The sequence below is a fragment of the Thunnus albacares genome, chromosome 5, assembly GCF_914725855.1.
Source record: "Thunnus albacares chromosome 5, fThuAlb1.1, whole genome shotgun sequence".
Taxonomy (NCBI): Eukaryota; Metazoa; Chordata; class Actinopteri; order Scombriformes; family Scombridae; genus Thunnus; species Thunnus albacares.
In genome coordinates, this window is record NC_058110.1 from 22,417,260 (window position 1) to 22,437,147 (window position 19,888).

Here is a 19,888-nt window from a genome sequence, read left to right on the forward strand (position 1 = left end):
CACTGCTGTATTGTGTTAAATGTCAGCGTCATTATGAGCCTGTGTGTCTGTGAGAAAGAGAGAAAGAGAGAGAGTGATATGGATGCAGGAGCGGTATTCATCTCACCAGAACACTGAGGGAGAGGTACAGAGAGGGAAAGAGCAAGGCAGAGAGGGACGAGAGGAGAGGATAAGTAGGAAGGAGGCTACAGTCAGTCACTGGGGCAGGCAGGGTGACTGACAGCAGCATAGATCATCTCTGCTAGCTTTGACACCAGCCTGTCATTACTGTGGTCCCAGGTGAGTGGCCAGGTGATGAGGGACAGAAACTACACACACACGCACACACACACACACACACACAGCCAGGGGGTTGATATTCAGGTTAATTAAACTGCTATCTGTGTGGTTGAAATGGTGCAATATGAAATCTGACTTTCAGTGTGCATACTAAAACGATTTTATATACCTACTTTGAGGAATATTAACATTTTTTTCCACATTCATCTCATAAAAGAAGCCAAACATCTCAACGTTAAATACTGTCTGACCACAAACAGCTACACATGAGCTTTGACAACATAAAGTGCAATTTTAAATTGGCAAAATTATGCTTTCAATGAGAAACTATCTGATCAAAGAATAAGTAAAGAACACTACATATTGGGACAAGCTGTTAAATGCTCAATACTGTGGAGACATTTTGGTTGATAACATAAAAAAGTATTGAGCTTTAATACCTAGCGAATAGTATATAAACAGAAAATGAATCAACAAAGTCGGCACTTAGTGATTCTAGTTTCTCAGATGTGAAGATTTGCTTCTTTTCCCTCTTTTTATATCATTGTAAGGATCAATATCTTTGGGTTTTGGCCCATTGCTCAGACGGACATTTTCACTATTTTATAGGTTAAACACTAAACAAATTAACTAAATATACATGACAGATTATTCAGAAATAAAAAATAATTGTTAGTTGCAGCTGTACTTGATACAAACCAGCTCTTGCGACTGAGATTTGTGCTCAGCTCTCTGTCTGAGAATAATGCGGTGACCTTTCAAGTGATCGCTAGCAGCTAGCGCATAATCATTCACAAACAATAATTATGGGAGCTAAGAGGAGAGAGCTAAGGCTCAGATAAGAGGAAAGAGTAGAGGATGAGAAACATGAGGGCTGGGGATCATGTTTTTGAGAAAGTGGAGGTGGAGGATTATAAGAGAAGAGTGTGAGATTTGCTGAACAGCACTAGAAGTTCAGTGAGGGGAGCGTATATGAGGGGATTGGTTTAGAGAAGTACTGGCAGAGAAGAGGATGAGGAGGAGGAACAAGGTGGACTTCAGCTAGCGGAGAAGAAGCCTTAATCTGTCCATCTGTGACTCATCAATCTGCGCTGTCTGACTCATCAATCTGCACTGTCTGACTCAGAGTCAGCAAAGTCCATTTTTAAGAGAGGCACAGAGCGCAAGGTCACACAAACATAACATCACACAATGATTTTCCACAGGGATTGTTTTCTCTCAAACATATTTTGTTTCCCACAGTGATTTATTTCCTCTTAGACATTGAAGTCATTTCAAAACAATTGCTGATATTTTAATTTTGTGTATTTCCTGTGTTTGCATTTGGAACGACAAAATGTATGTAAAATAATATTTCTTGAGATAATGAATATATCCTTCAATTTTTACAAAATGTCTTACTATAGTTTAAAGGGCTATAATTGATATTTTATTATAACAATGTATCAAATTAGAATGTGTAATGCGAGAGGCATCACTCCTAATGATGAACCTACAAAGAGGAGATAGGAGCTTTATAATGAGTTTCACCTCATTGTTTAACTGTCCAGATGCAACTTCACCGTTTTGGTTCATTCTCGTATCGTTGTTTTCAGCCGCTGCAGGCAGCTGTTTTCTGCGGAAAAGCTCTAAAAACCTACTTTACACTTACCTACTCAGCAACAAACAGCAGTCACCGTTAGCGACCAGCTGGTGAACATAGTGGTTCATTTAGCAGCCAGACAGTGTTTAAAGAGAGACAATATTGGACTTACATTCACCAGGTGGACAGAAACACAACTCCAAATGAGTCATTTGCTAAAAAGTTCAACATAGCAACTTCTGAGGTGATAATATATCAGTGTTGTATTTGCAACTTGTTCCTGCTGCCTTCGAGTGGCCAAAAAAATCTGTCATGGCAGCTTTGAGCATTCTTTCAAATTCATATTGAGTTGTCTACATTACGTTTGACATGCATGAAAAAGGGAGAAAAACATCTTTTGTAATACTCCCCCGGTTCAACAGATTATCTTTATTGCCCAGGAGGCAGCATCACTCTGAACTCAACAGCGTCAGAGTAGTTTGCTTGTGGCTAATCTCAGATAGATACACAGAGTTCAGAAGCTTCACAAATTCAAATGTGTTTTGTCACAGAGCATTTGCAGATGGTTGTTATGCATTTTGCCATTACGTTAATGCTCCCTGCAATAGCAGAGCAATGTGCCTGAAATGAACAGAGCCACACTTTGGCTTTTGGATTGCCCAAAAAATGCTCTTTCCAGTATAAATTCTGTGGTCGTCAAACACTTAGAAGAGGCAAGAATGCCAACATGTAATTTGTGCAATAGAAATAGACACGAGGTAGAATAGGTTGTTGTGGTAATAAAGGAATTAGCTGCCAAAAGACTGTGTAGTGACAGTTATTAAAAAGAAAAAACTTAGTTTGTCCAAAGGGGTGTTTTCCAATTTGGAAATTATGTTTTAACCTAACAGTGCACACATTCTGAACTGTCTAATGTTTGGAAATGTATATTAAAACTGTCAAATCCTGCACACTTCTCTTGCTTAGCCTTTTCTTAACCCTCATCTAACAAATGTGTTAATAAGCAAGTGTGATGTGCAGTATCCCTTTTTATCATTTAGTGAATTTGCAGCACACTTGCACTCCAAGCAGTTGCATGTGTAAAAATCGACCTGTTAGAAATATCCATTGTTATCTTAAGCTTTCAAGTCTAGTCCATTTAAATTTTAAAGATAACATCTGGTGTTTTCACACACAGGATCCTCCCCTGTAAAGGAGGCCAGGCCAGCTATGACTCCTCCATCTTGTCTTCCTATCGTTGTTGCCATGACAATCGTGCACAGCGCTCCTGTCCCCTGAGAGACAGAGAGAAAGAAGAGAGAAAATGAAAAGACAAGAGAGATGGGAAATAAAATGTAGAGGAAATGAAGGCAGAGGAATGAAATATGATGATAGTGGACGAGGAAGGGAGAGACAGTATCGGTTGGAGTAGATGAAGAGAGAGGACTGCCGGATAATGAGACAATCTTACAAGAAGAGCAAGGACAAATGTTTACAGGTTTGGCTCAACAAAAGAGAACACTACTCATGTTGCACGCCCTCGAACAATGTATATAGAAAACCTGGAGGAAGGACCATTGACTCGCACTGTGTGGGCTCTGCATAGACCAACCAAGGCCACAGCTTCAACAGCGTATTGAAACACTAGGCCATTCGCCTCGCTGCAGATTCAGTTTGAAAAGCTTTTTTCAGTGCTGTTGCTCCAGGATGAAAGAAAGACACCACTACCCCTACACACACACACACACACACACACACACACACACACATTGTACCCACACAACTATGCATAAACACACTTTTCTACATTTTATTGAACTTGTGCTCAGCTGTTGCCTCTTACCGGTAAAAAAAAAAACCTGCATATGTGGGACTGACAGCAAAGACATCTAGTCAAGACATAGGTGTGACCCACTCACTCACTCACTATCACCAGTACTTGCTTGTGCATACACAAATTACACAAGCTGTTAAGAAGAAAACACTAACTGGCATGTGTTCATATTCCCGATTGATAATATGAGTGTGTTATTTTAGGCTGCAGCTGCACACATGCATGTACAGCATCTTTGTTCCTGCTGCCTTTAGTGTTGTTCAATAATTCCCTCATTAGCATATTTATTTGTAATTTTTTTACTACTTTTAACAGGCGTACTTCACTGTCTATGTCTGTTAAAGAGCCAGCCTCCTCCACACTGATGTTTAGAGCCGGTTTAGGTCATCAAACAACTAAAGGCGTTCGCTTTCTCTTGCAATTTGTTTACTTCCTCTCTCATTTGAATGATAATGGACACAGTCTTTCTGGTAGAAGGTTGCCTCAGTATTAATAAAACCAGGCCTTTCAAGTCATTTTGCATCCTTAGCGATCAATGCAAAGTCTTTTAAAACGCAGCTGTGTTTTGTTGGGGGGGGGTTATTGAGCAGAGTTTTAATGTCATTCAGCAGCTTCTGCAGAAAAAAAAATATATCAGGATTATGGCCCCGGTGCATAATGTAAATGCTGTGTGCGTCTTGTGTATATGTATGTGTGTGCTTGGCTAACTCACCTCTCTGCATAAATAAAGGCTCATCCTCTTGCATACCTGCTTGTGCTGATATTACATATGTATAGCATGCATGCATTTATGGATGTATCCACAGAGTCGCGTGTGTGCAGGAACATGCGATTCCCATATTTCCTTCGCCGAGCTTTCAGCTGCTCATAAATGTTACATCCAGCCAGATTCGATCGACTCTGAATCACACGTATACATCAGCATCACAATGCCAGAGTAAGTTAAGCAGATTTAAAGACTGTATCACGCGTGAAGATGCATTCGCACCATGCAGCATGTAAATCAGCTGTTTTGGCTGACACAAACTGTAGTTGTATAAATGTAGAGCTGGGGTTATATTTCTGTTTAACTTTGCCAATTCCCTTAATCTTTATTCCCCTTTAGTTCCATTCCCAAATTTATGAACCATATGGCCATAATTAAATTCAATTTCTACATGCTTGGTGATAATTATGTTGGCAGTTTCAAGATTTTCAGAGGTTGTTTCAAAGTGAAATGTTTCTACTGACCTTCCACATTGTGTGATTTAGGGCTCCAGGGTCATGTAACCAGCTGTTGTAATGGGAAACACTTATTATTGACGTATGACCTTCTAATGGGTGTCCTTCCGGGGTTAAATACGCTTGCACACGCTCACCAAAAACACGGTCAGCAGCAGAGTTGTTCCAGTTGCTCCAGTAACTGGCACCCCGTAATCTGAGGGAGAGAGAGAGAGAGAGAGAAAGAGAGAGAGAAAATAGGGGGGGATAAATTATGAATCGTGTAGAGAGAGGGGCTTTGCAGCAACAGAGAGTTTTAACATTTAATGATTTTTTGCCAATGCTGCAGAAAGAGCCTAAGATGGATGCTTGCATGTTGTTGCATGTGTTACCTTCCATTAATATTTCCAGTAGGTTTTTCTTTGTGCATGCTGTGCGTCAGGTGTCGTAGAAAAGATCCCGTCTGTAGCAGAAATGAAGGAGAATGAGGCTGTAATTGATCAAAGGTCCACAAATGAATGTAAATGTTGTGTGCTGCTGCGTACTCCTCACATTTAACAAAGTGGACTGTTTCCACTGTATACAGAACTACTTGATTGCCTTGGCAACGGCAACTCTTTGTCCCAAATCCTGCCTGATGTCATTCATGCATTCATTTTTCTATATTTGTCTCAACATACTGTGCTGTAGTGTCAGCCTCAGGACAGAAAAGTAGTTTTCTTGGAAAGCGGTGTGTAATATCAGTGTGTGGTGTAAATAATCAGGTGGAGTCTGAATGAATAAGTTGGTGTTAATGTGATTTACATAGAGGAACCCACATGATGAATTGCTGAGTTGTGATGGATGTGAAACGTAGGAATGTGGATTATTCCCTACACTGGTACACTTTGAATGTTCTCCCCTGACAACTGGCTCCACGTATTAATATTTCATTAGCACAAATGAGATTGATCTTCTGGGTGACTCTCTGTGTTAACTGGTGTAAAAGAGAGAGAGGGAGAGAGAGAGACAGATATATAGAGAGAGTGCAAGCCATGGTGCATGGAAGAAGAGGAGGGGAGGGAACAAGGGGAGAAAAAAAAAGCAGAGAGAGAAGATCTCAATGTAAGCCTTGAGTAAAGCAGAGGAGTGGAGAGGAAACAGCTCTGTAGTTACTGAGCCACTCAGAAGATGTGCATAGTAAGGCAGAAGCTCAGGCTTTCCTTTTGATATAATGCTCAAGCAGCTGAGCTCCTTCACTGTGGGTAATAGTTGAGATTCTGTTGGAGAGCTCACTGTAGCGTCCGTGTTGGAGACAGCTGGCGAGCAGGCTGGAGAGAGGGGGGGAGCAGGGGTGGGGGGTATCTGAGGGCTGGTTGTGGAGACCTGTAGCTGGGACCAGCAGTCTGGGGCTGCTGCAGCATCAGTTGACCTGTCTAATGCAGATAGATCAGTAGCTCCCCTTCTAATAGCGCGGGTGAGAACGCTGAGTGGAGCGGGATACAGCACAGGGGGAGGAGATCACTTAGATTAGCGAGAAGCCTAGGCGCAGTGTGTTGCTCAGAGAGAGAAAGCAACAGAGAGGAGGAGGAAGAGGAGAGAGAGCTCTGCAGCAGGAACCCGGGGTCCATTCGCTTGTCCTGGGGAGTTTTTGATCAGAGGGTACGAGGGACGAGCACCACAGGTCATTAATGCTCTCTCTGTCTCTCTGCCGATGCTTTGCAGGAGTGGTGCCAGCCAAGAGGAGTCCAAAGCTGGTGGTGAGTATCACAATCTTCAGCTCTTTTGTGTGTGTGCATGTTCACTCTACTGAGTGAAAGGAGCGCTATTTAAAGAACAAAAGACACAGAGATATGATATCAAACTCTTGCTCTTCTGCTCTACATCCAAAGCTTCTCTTTTTTGTTCTTTATCCTGCTGCCACCATTACTCTTTACTTTTTTCCCCTCAATCTGCCACTTTGACTTTTGCTTCTCTCTTTTATTGTTTTCTTTCTCTTGCTTTTGTTGCCTCTGTGTTGTCATTTCTGTGTGTTATTTCCTCTCTCTTTCACTCCACTCCTGCCACGCTGCCATCCTGTGACTGATTAAGCATAGCCTGGGTAGAAAAGTGTAACAGTGACCAGCTGTTAGGGAGGGCAGACAGCCACAGCTGAGGGAAGATGGGAGAAAGGCATGGAGCAAAGATAGGAGAAAGGGATGCGGGTGAGGGAGGGGGAACACCAGTGTGGAGATGATTTGTCCCAAAGCAGTGAATCACTGTGATAGCCCACAGGTACAGAAGACGCACTGAGGCTAACAGACATGGAAGAAGGGGGCAATGACAATGGAGGGAGCAGGAAGCAAAAGGAGAGGGAAGCTGGAGGAGAGATTGCAACAGATTGCAACGTGGCTCGTAGTTACAGTAGTGACAGATAAAAGTGGATGGGGGAGAGAGAGGGAGAAAGACCAGTTCTGTGAGCGTTCTGTCAGCACGAGGGTCTCTCTGAGGACAGTGCAGTTACTCAGGAGTTTAAAGAGCAAACGCCTCCTCATTTTTACGACTCATCTCAACCTGATAAAAAAATCAATACAGGCTCAGAAGAAATGCCAGTGCAGCTTTAAATTACTGTCACCCTAATTCACCCCGGAGAGCCGTTGAGTTATAGTAGAAGGACGTTTCCTCCGGACAGGCTCGTGCAAGGTCAGCAGTGGGTTCAATTCCCACCACTTGAATGGAAGAAAACCTCATCCCATGTCTCTTGATCGACATTAAAAACCCTCCCCTCAGTGAGCTGGATATTAGGATTAGGATTAGTTTGCAGTGCTATCAGTCAAAGCTATGGGCGTTACCTATTCAGGTCACATGGTCACAGGGGCTGGAAGAGGAGTGGGCGCTGTAAGGGGGTCGAGTGAGACCAATAGTGGCCCTGCCTGGCTGTCACTTTGGATTAGCTTTCCGCTGAGGAAAAAGCCAGTTTTCCCCCCTCTGTGTTATGTCAGTGAAATGTCATGCTGCATGTGACTTCATGTCAGCGCAGAACAACCATTTTGCCTCCAGTTCAGAATCTAAATAGATGCTTAGAGTAAACTCCCATATGAAAGAGAGACTGCGCTGTCTCAACCCATTAAGCGAGTCCCCAGTGATCAAATGAGAAGTCAATTTCGTACGGCTGTTGTCCTCATTAAGAAGCATTACTGGAATATTTGACCCTTCATCTCGTACAGTGTGATGAGTGAGAAACTGGAGGACTGTGCCAGGACTTCTCAGTCGCTTCATGCCCTGGTTTATTATTCATATCAGATAAAATATGATTCAGTTGTCAAATTTGTGCTTTTTTACAGCCGGTAATTGCATTTTCTCAGTATGGCTCGTTTTTCATAGAGCTGTGAAGTGTTTGTAATGTGCAATCATACACAGTCTGCAAATAATAAGGCGGTAATATTTACATTTTCTGTTTGCAGAATCATAATACAAAGAAACACTCAGCTTATAGAAAACTATAAGGTGCCAAGCAGCACAGTCACAGACTGTAAAAAGAAGATAAGCAGGAGATTAACAGTGAATATTTTAATTGTTAAACAGTTTCTTACTTCATTGTCAAAACCGCAGATACTTTTAAATATCTTCAAATAACTGGCAATGTAATACTCACAATACTTCTCTCCTACCTGCCAGAATTCTTCTCAGCTGTTTGAATTTTACAATTTGCTTTCATGCCAGATTTTACACATTCCTGTTGCAACTGAAACCATCCTTGATTCTGTTTTCGATGCACTAAACAGAGAATCATGGGATTTATAAAAAGCAATATCTTTGTTCAGTAAGATTCCCTCACATTTCAAAGTGTCTTTGTCTTGCAACCATGGAAACCAAGTCGTTTTTCCTCACACTCCAGCAGACGTTTTAGTGAAAGATGTTCTACTGCAATGTCTAAAAAAGATGACCTTGAATGTTTTTCTATCTCTTTGTCCTCCATCAACACTTTTCTCACATCTCTTTTCCCCTCTATCTCACCCTTATCACTGACTCACTTATCACTCTCACTTTTTTTCCCCTCTCTCTACCCTCTACCTCCATCTTCCGCTTATTTCCACCGCCGTCCCTCACACACATACACCTCTCTTTCTCTCTCTTTCTGTTTTGTCCATCCAGCACCAGTTAGAGAGGAAAGACAGCCAGAGCAGCTCCCAGCACAGTGTGTGCAGCCATCGCAGCACCCACACCGATTCTCCCAGCCACCCACCCTCTGTCATGCCCAGTGAGGCTGTGGCGCCCACTCCTGCTGCCCCCACCCAGCCTCTGCCAGGCCTGCCCCCTCAGGACCCTGCAGATGGCACCCTCACCCTCCAGAAGAAGCCAGACCCCTTTAAGATCTGGGCACAGTCCAGGAGCATGTACGAGAGCCGACGTGAGTAGAATTCAGTCCTGACTTCTTTTAGGAATTTCAAGGTTTTGCTGATTTTAGAGTTTAAACAGTCAGCGAGGTTTATCCTCCAGCACTATTACAGACCTTTTAACCCTCTATAAGAATGTAACCTCTGGCAAGAGACATTTGAGGGATGGTTTAGACAGATAAAAGCTAAAAAAAAAAAAAAAGAAAAGAAAAAGAAAGCTCTTAACTATGAAATGACCTGCCAAAAGACCTGATGCTTTATAGCTAACATATCACACTTTTCCTTGATTTTGTCTATTCTATTCCATATTATTCTTATTTCCTGTTTTTCAATTAAGCATTTTGTGAAATCACTTTTACCTAGGTGCTATATAAAAGGTCTAATGAATGATTTTGGGATTATACATGGAGGTCAGGCAAAATGTGATTCAACACAACTTATGAAAACTATAATATCCACTGATTGGATGGTCAGGCCTTTTTGAAAATGAGAAAAGACGCCCCGAAAATACATCTCTGATTGCTTTGCTTAGAGTGCGTTTGCAAATGTATTTCTTCAATTGTGGAGATGTCACACAGGGTACAAGAATCACAGCTGAGTAGTCAGCGTGATCACCACAAGGCACATCTGTGTGTATGTGTGTCTGTTGGTGCCTTTTTGTGTGTTTGCTAAACTATTGTGTGCTTACTGAGTCACAACTGATCCTGTGACAAAAGGTGCCTCCAAGAGGGAAGTGTCCTTGAAACACACAAGTGCTCACTGATGAGTGGTGTGCTGGTATGTGTGTGTCAGCTGTACACACCCTGTTGTTGCCTTCCTCTCTACTGAAGTAAGCTTATAAGTACAAGAAGACAGAGAGGAACATGTGCCTGTGTACTTTACTGCACATCGTTTAAAAACTGACCACATTTACAGTATCAGCAGCCAAACAGCTTGTCTCACGGCCTGTTTTAGTCTCTGGTCACAACAGGGTATCCGAAATCCAAAACTGGAGCACCAGAATGTCGGCAGCCTCTCTGTAAGACTCCTCAATATCATTTTCAGTTACGGCTTATTCTTGCATTATTCATGAGGAAACACTGTGAGGGTGTCAAACCACTTATTTTCTGTTCATAAATAGAAGAGCCTTTGAGGAAAAACAGGATGGATCCTCCAAATAACGGGTCACCTGCCTGTTCTGGCTGAATTACATCTCTCAGACCTCCTGTACTTGATGTTGATATTTAAAACAGAGAATATGTGTGTGTATGCTGTAAAATACATCTCTGTGCTGATTGTATAGGGGTGATGGCAGAGGCAGGTCTGTTGTGTTAGCTTGTCGCACATTTGTGATTGTTGAGGCCGCGTTCACGCTATGCATTGCAGTGTTGGTTGATAATCATGGCTGCCTGTAGAATCTAGGACTGCTGCTGATTAAATATTAACTGGGCCCTGAGAGGGCTGCTTTAAGCTGCGGCTGATTGGTATATCTGTTTGATAACCCCTGAAGGAGCTGCAGCCCCTTTTTGAGTCAGATGGGGAGGAGGGGAGACACAATGAAACAAGAAAGAGACACAGACAAAGAATGACAAAGAGGCCCAGATTCTGTCTGTGTTTTCATATGTATTCATGTGCATGCTGTCACATCCAAGCGCGCACTCTTGAATTTGTGAGTGGGTGCATCCACGCATCCACTGAGTGCGCAAGGAGAGCAATATTTCAGTGTGACGGGACTGAAAGGTGAGCATTTGGGAATTTTGCTCCCCTCAATGCTCTATGTCACCTGTCCGCTTGATGTGGCACACGCCCGAACCGTTTACTGTTAGTTTACATTGAGCTTTGATCGCTACTCTATACACATGGGTCATTGGAGGGTTAATTACAAACCGCAGCAGTTTAATTCACACTGAGCAAGTTATCGGGAGGGGGAACCGGAGAGCTGGAGCTAATGGGTTCACTACTGGCCTTGCGTGGCAGCCGTGTAGACAGCAGGCGGTGCGAGAAGAAATGGCCTGTGCCTCCTGTGTGGACTGGCCCTGTGGGCTGAACAGACTGACGCCAAATTGCCTGTGTCCTCCTCCACAGTCTGCTCCATCCCCGGCGAGATGCAAATGCGTTGGGAGTTGTGTGTGCGTGATGGAATGCAGGAGACACACGGGGGAGAAAGAAGCTAGAAAGGTTAAGTTATAAATGCAGGTTAATAATAGGGATCGCTATCGTGTGACTTTTCATAATGCGGGTTCTGAGAGCACAACGGGGTCACAGCATGGGACATTGCAGCCTAGTTTGTGGTCTACATGCGAGAACAATCTGCTCAACGAGGCAGGGCTGAGGCGAGGGACGGAGCAGCTGTCGATCCTGCCTGTTCTCAATCTGACTCTAATCGGAAAACAAAACACCTTATTGATCAGCAGTTACACAACTGGATGTAGATTGGTGATAATTAGACAAAATGGGTCATAACATGTCAATTAAAGCAACAAGTATTCAGTGATTAGCCTACATAGATGATAATCAGTCAACGCTGAGAGGAGCCTGCAGGCGGATTTGGAGTCCTCTCATTCTTCCTTTTGTGTATTTCAGTGCCAGATTGCCAGGAGCAGGACATTTTCCTTTGGCGGAAGGACACAGGCTTCGGCTTCCGTATCCTGGGAGGAAACGAGCCTGGGGAGCCTGTAAGTATCCTTCCACCTTTGAATCTCATCAATAGCTTATCACAACAAAATCACCATAGATGAAAAGTTAACAGAAGTGTACACCCACACACTTTCACACATCATTCACACTATTGCTGATAAGTTGTTCTGTCCTTTTCTTAGTATCCTTCCTGGTTTTATAAGAGGTTCTTACTTTCTGTTTTGTTTTTTGTCTTTTATTTTCCTCCCACTTTTCTGTTTAGTCTGCCTTTAAACCGGAGTAGCAGAGAGTCCTAACACATCACTCTGTTTCTAACTGGAGCTGTTGTTCTCTGGAGGATCGTATAGACAGCTTGTTAAGAGAGGCAAAGCCCTTACCCACAATCTCTCTGGTTGTGCGCCATATATTTGTCTTCAAAGAAGGGGGCAAGAGGGAGAGTGGAAGGCAGATATTGAGGAAGAGAGGGAAATAAAATGGCAGCAGGCTTCAGGTCTACCCCACAGGAGTTAGTACTTGTTTGTGCCAAAGATGCTGCATGGTAGTTGTGCGCTTTTCTGTCAAAGCTGTGTGTACACTCCCACACAACGCCTTAAGCACACCAGCTTCTCCATGGCCCCAATAGGCTGCGTTGGCCTTCTTTGTTTCTCTGAACGTCAGCCACAAATACCTTGAAGTAGCTAATGCAACAGTACACTCTGAAACGCTGCTCTGTTTAACAGTTTAATTTAAAATCAGGAGGAGATAAGTCACACTGACTCATCATGTTCTCTCTTGGCTGATGGTTTAATTTCCGACAGTTTAATGACTCTTAATAAGCTGCAGTATAATTATTATGAAGCTCCTGTATTCATGTCCCCGTGTTGACATATGATACATTAAATTAAAGCACAATTGAACGCAAATCTGTAATCCATTACATCATGCATTGTGTGTGCTTGCCTTTTACAGATCTACATAGGACACATAGTGAAGTATGGGGCTGCAGATGAGGATGGGCGCCTGCGGTCGGGGGATGAGCTCATCTGTGTGGACGGCACGGCGGTGGTGGGCAAGTCCCACCAGCTGGTGGTGCAGCTGATGCAGCAGGCCGCCAAACAGGGCCATGTCAACCTCACTGTCAGACGCAAGACACCCGGATACGGAGGTGATGAGCTCTTTACATAAAACTTGTGCACGGATATTTGTACATGTGTCATGTATCATCACATGCATGTTATATAAACGATGCACACTGCTTGTTCTTCTTTGGCAGGCCATCTTCAACCTCATCAAGGTTCCTGACATGAGTGCTTGGATGAGAAGTTGAGGAAATGCACGTTGTAAAGTAAAACTTGTCTAACCAGTCTGTTCTCTTCCCCCTCATCCCCAGTTTCAAAAGGGGAAGGCGACATTCCCCCATCGCCGGCCTCCTCCCACCACAGCAGCACGCAGGCACCCAGCCTGACGGAGGGCAAGCGGACCCCCCAGGGCAGCCAGAACTCTCTCAACACCGTCAGCTCCGGCAGCGGATCCACCAGCGGCATCGGCAGCGGCGGCGGAGGAGGCAGCGGGAGTGCGGTGGTGCCTGCCTCCCTGCAGCCATACGACGTGGAGATCCAACGTAGAGAGAACGAAGGCTTTGGTTTTGTCATTGTGTCGTCTGTTTCCAGGCCTGATGCCGGCACCACCTTTGGTAAGTGATGCAGCCCGAGCTGGAGCTAGTTGAGATTGACACAGACTTGAATTCGGCGTGACATGTTTACTACAGGCTGACTCACTTTCACTTCAGAGGATAACATGGTTCAATTTAGACTTTAATCTGCCTCAACAGTTTGATTGTTTAGGCATTAGTAATCTGTGTCGGTGCAAGTTATGTGAGGAGAGTTTTTCTGACGATCATTATTTTTCTCTGATTAATTTGCTCTCTGACTGTGAGCAGCATTCACAAATGACTTCAAAACAGAGCAACGTTTTGGTCTCAAAGCTAAATTCTTCAAATGTTACTACATGGCACTGACAGTAATACTTTTCTGAAAACAATTTTACACTATACCTGTTTTGATATTAAAAACAGCCCCGATCTTCTATGCATACCTCCAGAAAAGAGTACTAACTGAAATGACTAACGCCATCTCCTGGCAGGATAACAATATTTCTGCAGTTACTCCTCACTGAGTTTCCCCCACTTCATGAATAGCAGGGGAGTGGCGTTTGACAGGAGCGCGCTTAATGCCACAGACGGGCCGAGGTCACAAACCTACTATCATGAGCTTAAGGATAAAGAAATCTCTTTATGTGCAGCGCTCATTCCCTCAGGATCAGGCCGGCAACAGCTTTATCACAAACACCGTCATCACAGATTCATGCCTCACAGCTGCCCTCACCAATTCATTCAGCATGTAATTGAAGTCTACTCAGTGCAGTCCATAGCTGTCTATACCATTTACGTATCGCAGCAAAACAGCAGAATTGTGTGTATCAGAGTTGCTCAGGCATTGATGAGCAATTGTAGATGTTCTCCTCGAACAAATTTGGTATTAACCTCAGAGTGATGAATTTCCAACACCAATGTCATGCCAAGGTCTCTTGTATAGTTAGCCATTATGATGATGTACTGTGGTGTGTCACAGGCGAAACACAAGAATGGATGAGATGTTAGCTACACTGACTGGCCAGGGAAAATTTCATTGATCCCTTGGGTTAATGGTGTTATTCTGCAAAATGCAATGCAAGAATGCATGTATTATTTATAGTGACACCAGTGCTAGTGCTAGTCAACAACCTTGTCTAAACGTCTTCGTGTCTTTTGAGGTTCCTGTTTTTGCCACTTCCTCACTGCGCTCCCCCCCCCCCCCGTTCTGCTCTGTCACTATTCCTCTTGGGAGGATGAGATGAATGGACTTTGTGCTTTCATGTGCTGAGCTGAGATCGTACTGTAGCATCCTGCGCTCGTTTCTCCTAATGGATTCCAACCACATGGGTCATGAGCTGAAATCTGACAGAGGAGTGTGTATTACTAAAAAAAAAAAAAAAAAAACCCAACGAAAAAAACAGACTTGGCTCAGAGGATTCTTCCAGGAGCACCAGATGTTTGTCAGTCATGAGAACAAAGCCGTTTCAGCTGATTCAACCTCCCATACATCATGGATACATAAACCGTTTTGCTCCAGTCCACCAGTCCAGCAGGGCCCATCCCCCTCTCGTCCCTTCCTCCTGTGACCTGGGGTGGGTGTTGTGCTTAGCAGATTGAGTATTAAATCCTGGGTACCTGCCGCACCCTGTAATGTCCCATATCTCATTATTTGGATAGAGTGACAGGATACAAGTGCACTTTTCAATCAAGACAGAGGGAGGGCAGCTGCGAGGTAAGATGTAATAAATATGCAAAAAAAAAAAAAAAATCCTGGATGGAAGGGGGAGTGTAGGGAGGAGCGGAGATAAAGGGAGTGAGGTGGAGGGAGGGTGAGGAGAACTGGAGATCCCCAGGGTCTGTTCGGACCTTCTGTGTTAACAAGATGTACAGTTTTGAACACTGTCACTCAGGTGCAGATTGTATTTCTTGCAGTGTTTGCACTGACCATATAACTAGTGTCATATATAAGCTGCAGGCTGCACATCTCACCTCGGTGTCCCTCCCTCTTTAGGAATCCTTATCATTTTCTGAGGCGGTCAGGATCCCACAGCTCAATTACTCGAATGTCTTACACTGCAGCAAAGATTGATTATTGATCTCTGGCAGGGAGGTGTAGGAGGAGGGGACAGTCATGATACTTTGACCAGTGTATTGATAGGCTGTCAAGCATTGGTCACTGTGGGTTCTGACCAGTGGCATATGATTCACAGTGCATTGAGTAACATGTCAAACGATGGGGTCAGATGACCCCGGGCCCATTCTTTTTTTTTTTTTTTGTGGACATTATACAGTTTTTCTCCTCCTTTATGTGGCATGTGGTATGTTGCATGTGTACTGATTGCAACATGCTGATGTGGTGATTTGGATAATTAATATTTCTTTTCCTCTCTTTCTCCATTTTTTTCTGTCTTCTCCTTTTTTATACAATCTAAATCAATACAACTAACACGATCAAACAAATCATCACCACACACTAACTCTAACACACAACTTATACATGCAAACAAACAAAGCTGGAAATGCTTGCGTGGCCATGCCCCACAAAATAGGACGCATCATCGAGGGCAGCCCAGCGGATCGCTGCGGGAAGCTGAAAGTCGGGGACAGAATATTGGCTGTTAACGGCTGCTCCATCACCAATAAGTCCCATTCTGACATAGTCAACCTGATCAAGGAAGCCGGGAACACAGTCTCGCTCAGGATCATCCCGGGTGATGGTAAGACTTTTGGCTTCTAGCCTCACATGGCTGTTTCATAATGTAGCATGATGTGACTTATTCATGGATATGGTGGGAAGGAAAGGGCACCGCTGCTCTTCACTGGCAAGAGCACTCTTCATCAGGGTGTGAACCCTGGTATCTCAGAGAGTGACTCACTGAGTAGGAGTAAGGTGAAGTTGCCCCCAGAAACTACAGTAGCATTTCAACAATTCCTCGATGTCCTTCAAGCTCTCTCTGCTCTTTGTTTATTTTCTTTCCATTTGCAATAGTTTGAAAGGATTAAAAACACCATGCTCACATTTAATTAAATGCTTCCTGTTGGTGTTATTCTCTTCAGCTTAGTTTAGAAAAGGAAATCGAACTGCATAATATTGCAGCACAAGCAGTTTGCGACCCAAAACTCCACATTTTGGGTAAAATATGTTGAGTGTCATAACAAGGGTACTTGTCACTGGTCAACCAGTGAAAACACTGCTGTAAAACCCTACGCAAATAAATAAGACTTCATTGATCCCTGAAGGAAAATTCACATATTACAACAGCACAGAGACAAGTTGAGGTAAGAAACCTGATAAAGAAATCCTTAAATTTAAATGAATAAAAATAGAATAAGTGATTAAAGAAATTATAGAGGTGACAATAGAGGTGACATAAAAAGCTACATATAATACATTATAATACCTTAGACTATATAAATGAATTGTGCAAATATTTGCAGGGAAAAAAAGTCCAGTCGTGCAACGAGCTATATAAAAATATGAGTATAAAGGTATAGATACAGAATTAAAATACCATAATAGAGTATATAATGTCACATATATGTGCAGTATAAAAATACATATACTATACAGTAATAATATAATACTATGTAGTATATATAATAGAAATAAAAGAATACTATGATATGGCATATAATTATACTTGTAAATAAGCACAATAATAATAATAGTAATATAGTATTGTTCAATAGTGATGTAAGTAATATAATGCAATGTAAAGTAAAATAAAGCTTAATGAAAACTGGAGGTGAGAAAGGTGGGAACAAACTCCCACACACACATTCAGTAACTCACAAGCTTGTGCTTCAACATGCACTATACAAGGTTTCCTCGTAAAAAAGAAAATGGTATGGCCTTGTAATGCGGGAATGACGGATTTTATTAATCCACTTTACTCTCATTTACAAATACCATGCAAGACGTGTGTGGTTGCAGTCAGAAAGACAGAGAGGTGGCCGTGAGGAAGTCATACAGTATTTTTTTTGGAAATGAGGGGAGAGTGAGCAAGGAGCCAGAGACAAATGAGTCAGGCTGATGTTCTTGCTAAACACAGACAGAGCTGCATTCCTGCTAGTGTCAGTGGAAACTAACATGTACTGCAGTGTTTTTGCTATGGAATTAAGAAAGGCCAGAAAAGACAGTTGTCCTTGTCCTTTTCCCTCCTGGAGTAGCAAATGAAACAAGTCATAAGGTTTTTTTTTTTCTTTACTGTTGTTTTTCTTTCGTGCAGTGGGGCCAGTGTTGTCCATGAGCAGATGGCAAATGACAACATCACAGGCAGTTAGCATCAGGTTGAATAGAGTAGCCTGTGGGCGGTTCAGGGGACTCTTCTGGACAGTAACATTTTGTTCTCCAGAGTGTCTTTTGAAAACATAGCTATGGGCAAATGCGTTTAACAAAAGCAGTCACTTGATTTTAATTTGTTTCTTTTTTTATTTTATTTTTCTCTCAAGATTCTTCCAATGCTTCCCTGCTCACCAATGCTGAGAAGATAGCTACTATCACTACCACACACACGCCTCAACAGTCTACAGAGTCCCGGTGGGTGATAATGCATCCGTTTTTTAAATATTTATAAATGCAACTGTCTTTCTAGAAGATATTCTTAAATACAGCACAATGTGTATTCATATGGATTTCTTCTTTTTTTTTTTTAAAAGGAATAACTCAAAGTCTAAAGGAGCTCCACCTCCACCACCCATACAAACCCAAACACAGGTAAGAACCGATGTTTTCACTCCACAGTTAAAAATCGTCTGGGTTTCCATTAATTAATCAGTTACCCTCTGTCACATAATACAAATTACAGCAATAAACGGAGGAAAGTCACTAATCATAAATCTATATAAAGCCTTTTTTTAAATAATGGTACATGTTCACTTAAACACAAAAATAACAGCCACATGGACACTTAACATCCGTTGTACAACACTACTGTGTGGGAAAGTATAATAACAGATACAGATAAGTTAAGTCCCATTTAAACTGAGAGTGACAATCAGTGTTCACCTGGAGAAAGATAAAAGCCATACATCAACAAATATGACATATTCTAACACTAAGGTCCTATATATTTCCCTTCAAAAACTAAGTTTCATTGTTATGATCTTCTCTAAGTATTTGACTAGTGTGTTTATAGAAAGATGTCCAGTGTTATAAGACAGACAGTATCTTACCAAACCAATTCAGCAATATATGTGTTTGTGCAGCATGTCAGGGTGTGTCAGCATGTTGAACAGTATTCTTTGATGACAGTTTTAACATACTGTAATGACTTGGTAGTACGCTGGAAGGTAAAGATTAATCGAGTTGTTGTAGCGTCCGGAGCTTAACCAATGAATCAGCCGGTATAAGCTCATCGCACTAGTATTGGCGTCTATGTCAGTTGATAAATGACAAGAAATTGCTGTATAGAAATGCCAAAGATATGATTTGAAACAGTGTCACCATTCTATAATTTATCCACAAGAGAGTAGTGACAAATTTATTTTTCAACGGTAAAACATCCTGCCCATTTCTTGGTTGCAATTGTTAGAAAAACAACACTAATTTAGAGGAACCTTATAAATTTTTTATTATTATTTTGTTTTATTTATGTTATGGGTCGTGTAAAGAATATTAATATCTGCCAGTATATAATTATTTGTTTCTTTTTAACTATCAAATGTCAATATTGGTATCAGCTATCTGTCAGGCTTTAGTAGCATCCTACCTCCAATTAATATCTTCTTGTTACAAACACAAAGTCATAATTCTGATTAATCCTATGTTTTATTAGGGATGTCCTCAAATCACTGTAATATCCTAGATTGTATCTGTTATATATACAGTAAGTCTTAGATACTATCACTATCTTGAAGTAAACATTCAATCTATGAAATCACTCAGTGCTTTGAATTGAATAAAGCTTTGGTCCTGTAAGTACCACAGATCATGATTTTGTTGGAGACCATACTTCTGTTGGGAGAGAGCTTTTGATGAGTATAGCGAGTTTGGGTCCAGCCCTTGTTGTGCCCTTGTTTAGTGATCACAGGATTACACTGCATTAATTATTCATACATTCCAGGGTATTTTACTGTCATTGACATCTTTGTGAGTTTTTGTGGGACATTGCTTGATAAGCTCTGAAGTTTGGACTCACCTTCTGATTCTGTGATTTCTCACTCCTCTGGGGTCTCTCTTTTCTCTCTCATAGGATGCGGAGTTCTACTCTGTGGACCTCGAGCGTGACAGTAAAGGTTTTGGTTTCAGCCTGAGAGGCGGACGGGAGTACAACATGGACCTTTATGTGTTGAGACTAGCAGAGGATGGGGCTGCTGTTAGAAATGGCAAGATGAGGGTATGAAACTATTTTTCTTCAGTTCACCTCCTCTATTCTACTTCCAATTTCCTTTTTTTTTTACACTATAATAAAATATTATCATTAGCTAGC

At 42.2% G+C, this 19,888-nt stretch overlaps 1 protein-coding gene and 1 long non-coding RNA gene across 16 annotated transcripts in view; one reads left to right on the forward strand and one right to left on the reverse strand.

The window, feature by feature from the left end:
• LOC122982447 (membrane-associated guanylate kinase, WW and PDZ domain-containing protein 1-like) overlaps nucleotides 1-19,888 on the forward strand; it is a 98,577-nt gene that overhangs the window by 73,651 nt on the left and 5,038 nt on the right. For 10 of the 12 annotated variants that reach the window (XM_044351749.1, XM_044351750.1, XM_044351739.1 and 7 more), the window contains 9 exons: nucleotides 6,579-6,613; nucleotides 8,988-9,243; nucleotides 11,792-11,883; nucleotides 12,794-12,989; nucleotides 13,215-13,517; nucleotides 15,971-16,174; nucleotides 17,910-17,997; nucleotides 18,117-18,174; nucleotides 19,652-19,795. In XM_044351749.1, coding sequence (XP_044207684.1) covers nucleotides 6,579-6,613; nucleotides 8,988-9,243; nucleotides 11,792-11,883; nucleotides 12,794-12,989; nucleotides 13,215-13,517; nucleotides 15,971-16,174; nucleotides 17,910-17,997; nucleotides 18,117-18,174; nucleotides 19,652-19,795 — 1,376 coding nt within the window. The remainder of the gene's footprint in view (nucleotides 1-6,578; nucleotides 6,614-8,987; nucleotides 9,244-11,791; nucleotides 11,884-12,793; nucleotides 12,990-13,214; nucleotides 13,518-15,970; nucleotides 16,175-17,909; nucleotides 17,998-18,116; nucleotides 18,175-19,651; nucleotides 19,796-19,888) is intronic. The other 2 variants (XM_044351751.1, XM_044351742.1) reach the window with 1 other exon arrangement.
• The window catches only part of LOC122982450, a 90,094-nt gene that overhangs the window by 44,129 nt on the left and 26,077 nt on the right, over nucleotides 1-19,888 (reverse strand). For 3 of the 4 annotated variants that reach the window (XR_006403454.1, XR_006403453.1, XR_006403452.1), the window contains exons 2-3: nucleotides 5,267-5,337; nucleotides 4,905-5,091 (exon numbers count right to left, since the gene is read on the reverse strand). This is a non-coding gene — a long non-coding RNA (uncharacterized LOC122982450). Of the gene's footprint in view, nucleotides 1-3,049; nucleotides 3,136-4,904; nucleotides 5,092-5,266; nucleotides 5,338-19,888 lie in introns of those variants that run through there. The other variant, XR_006403451.1, reaches the window with a different exon arrangement.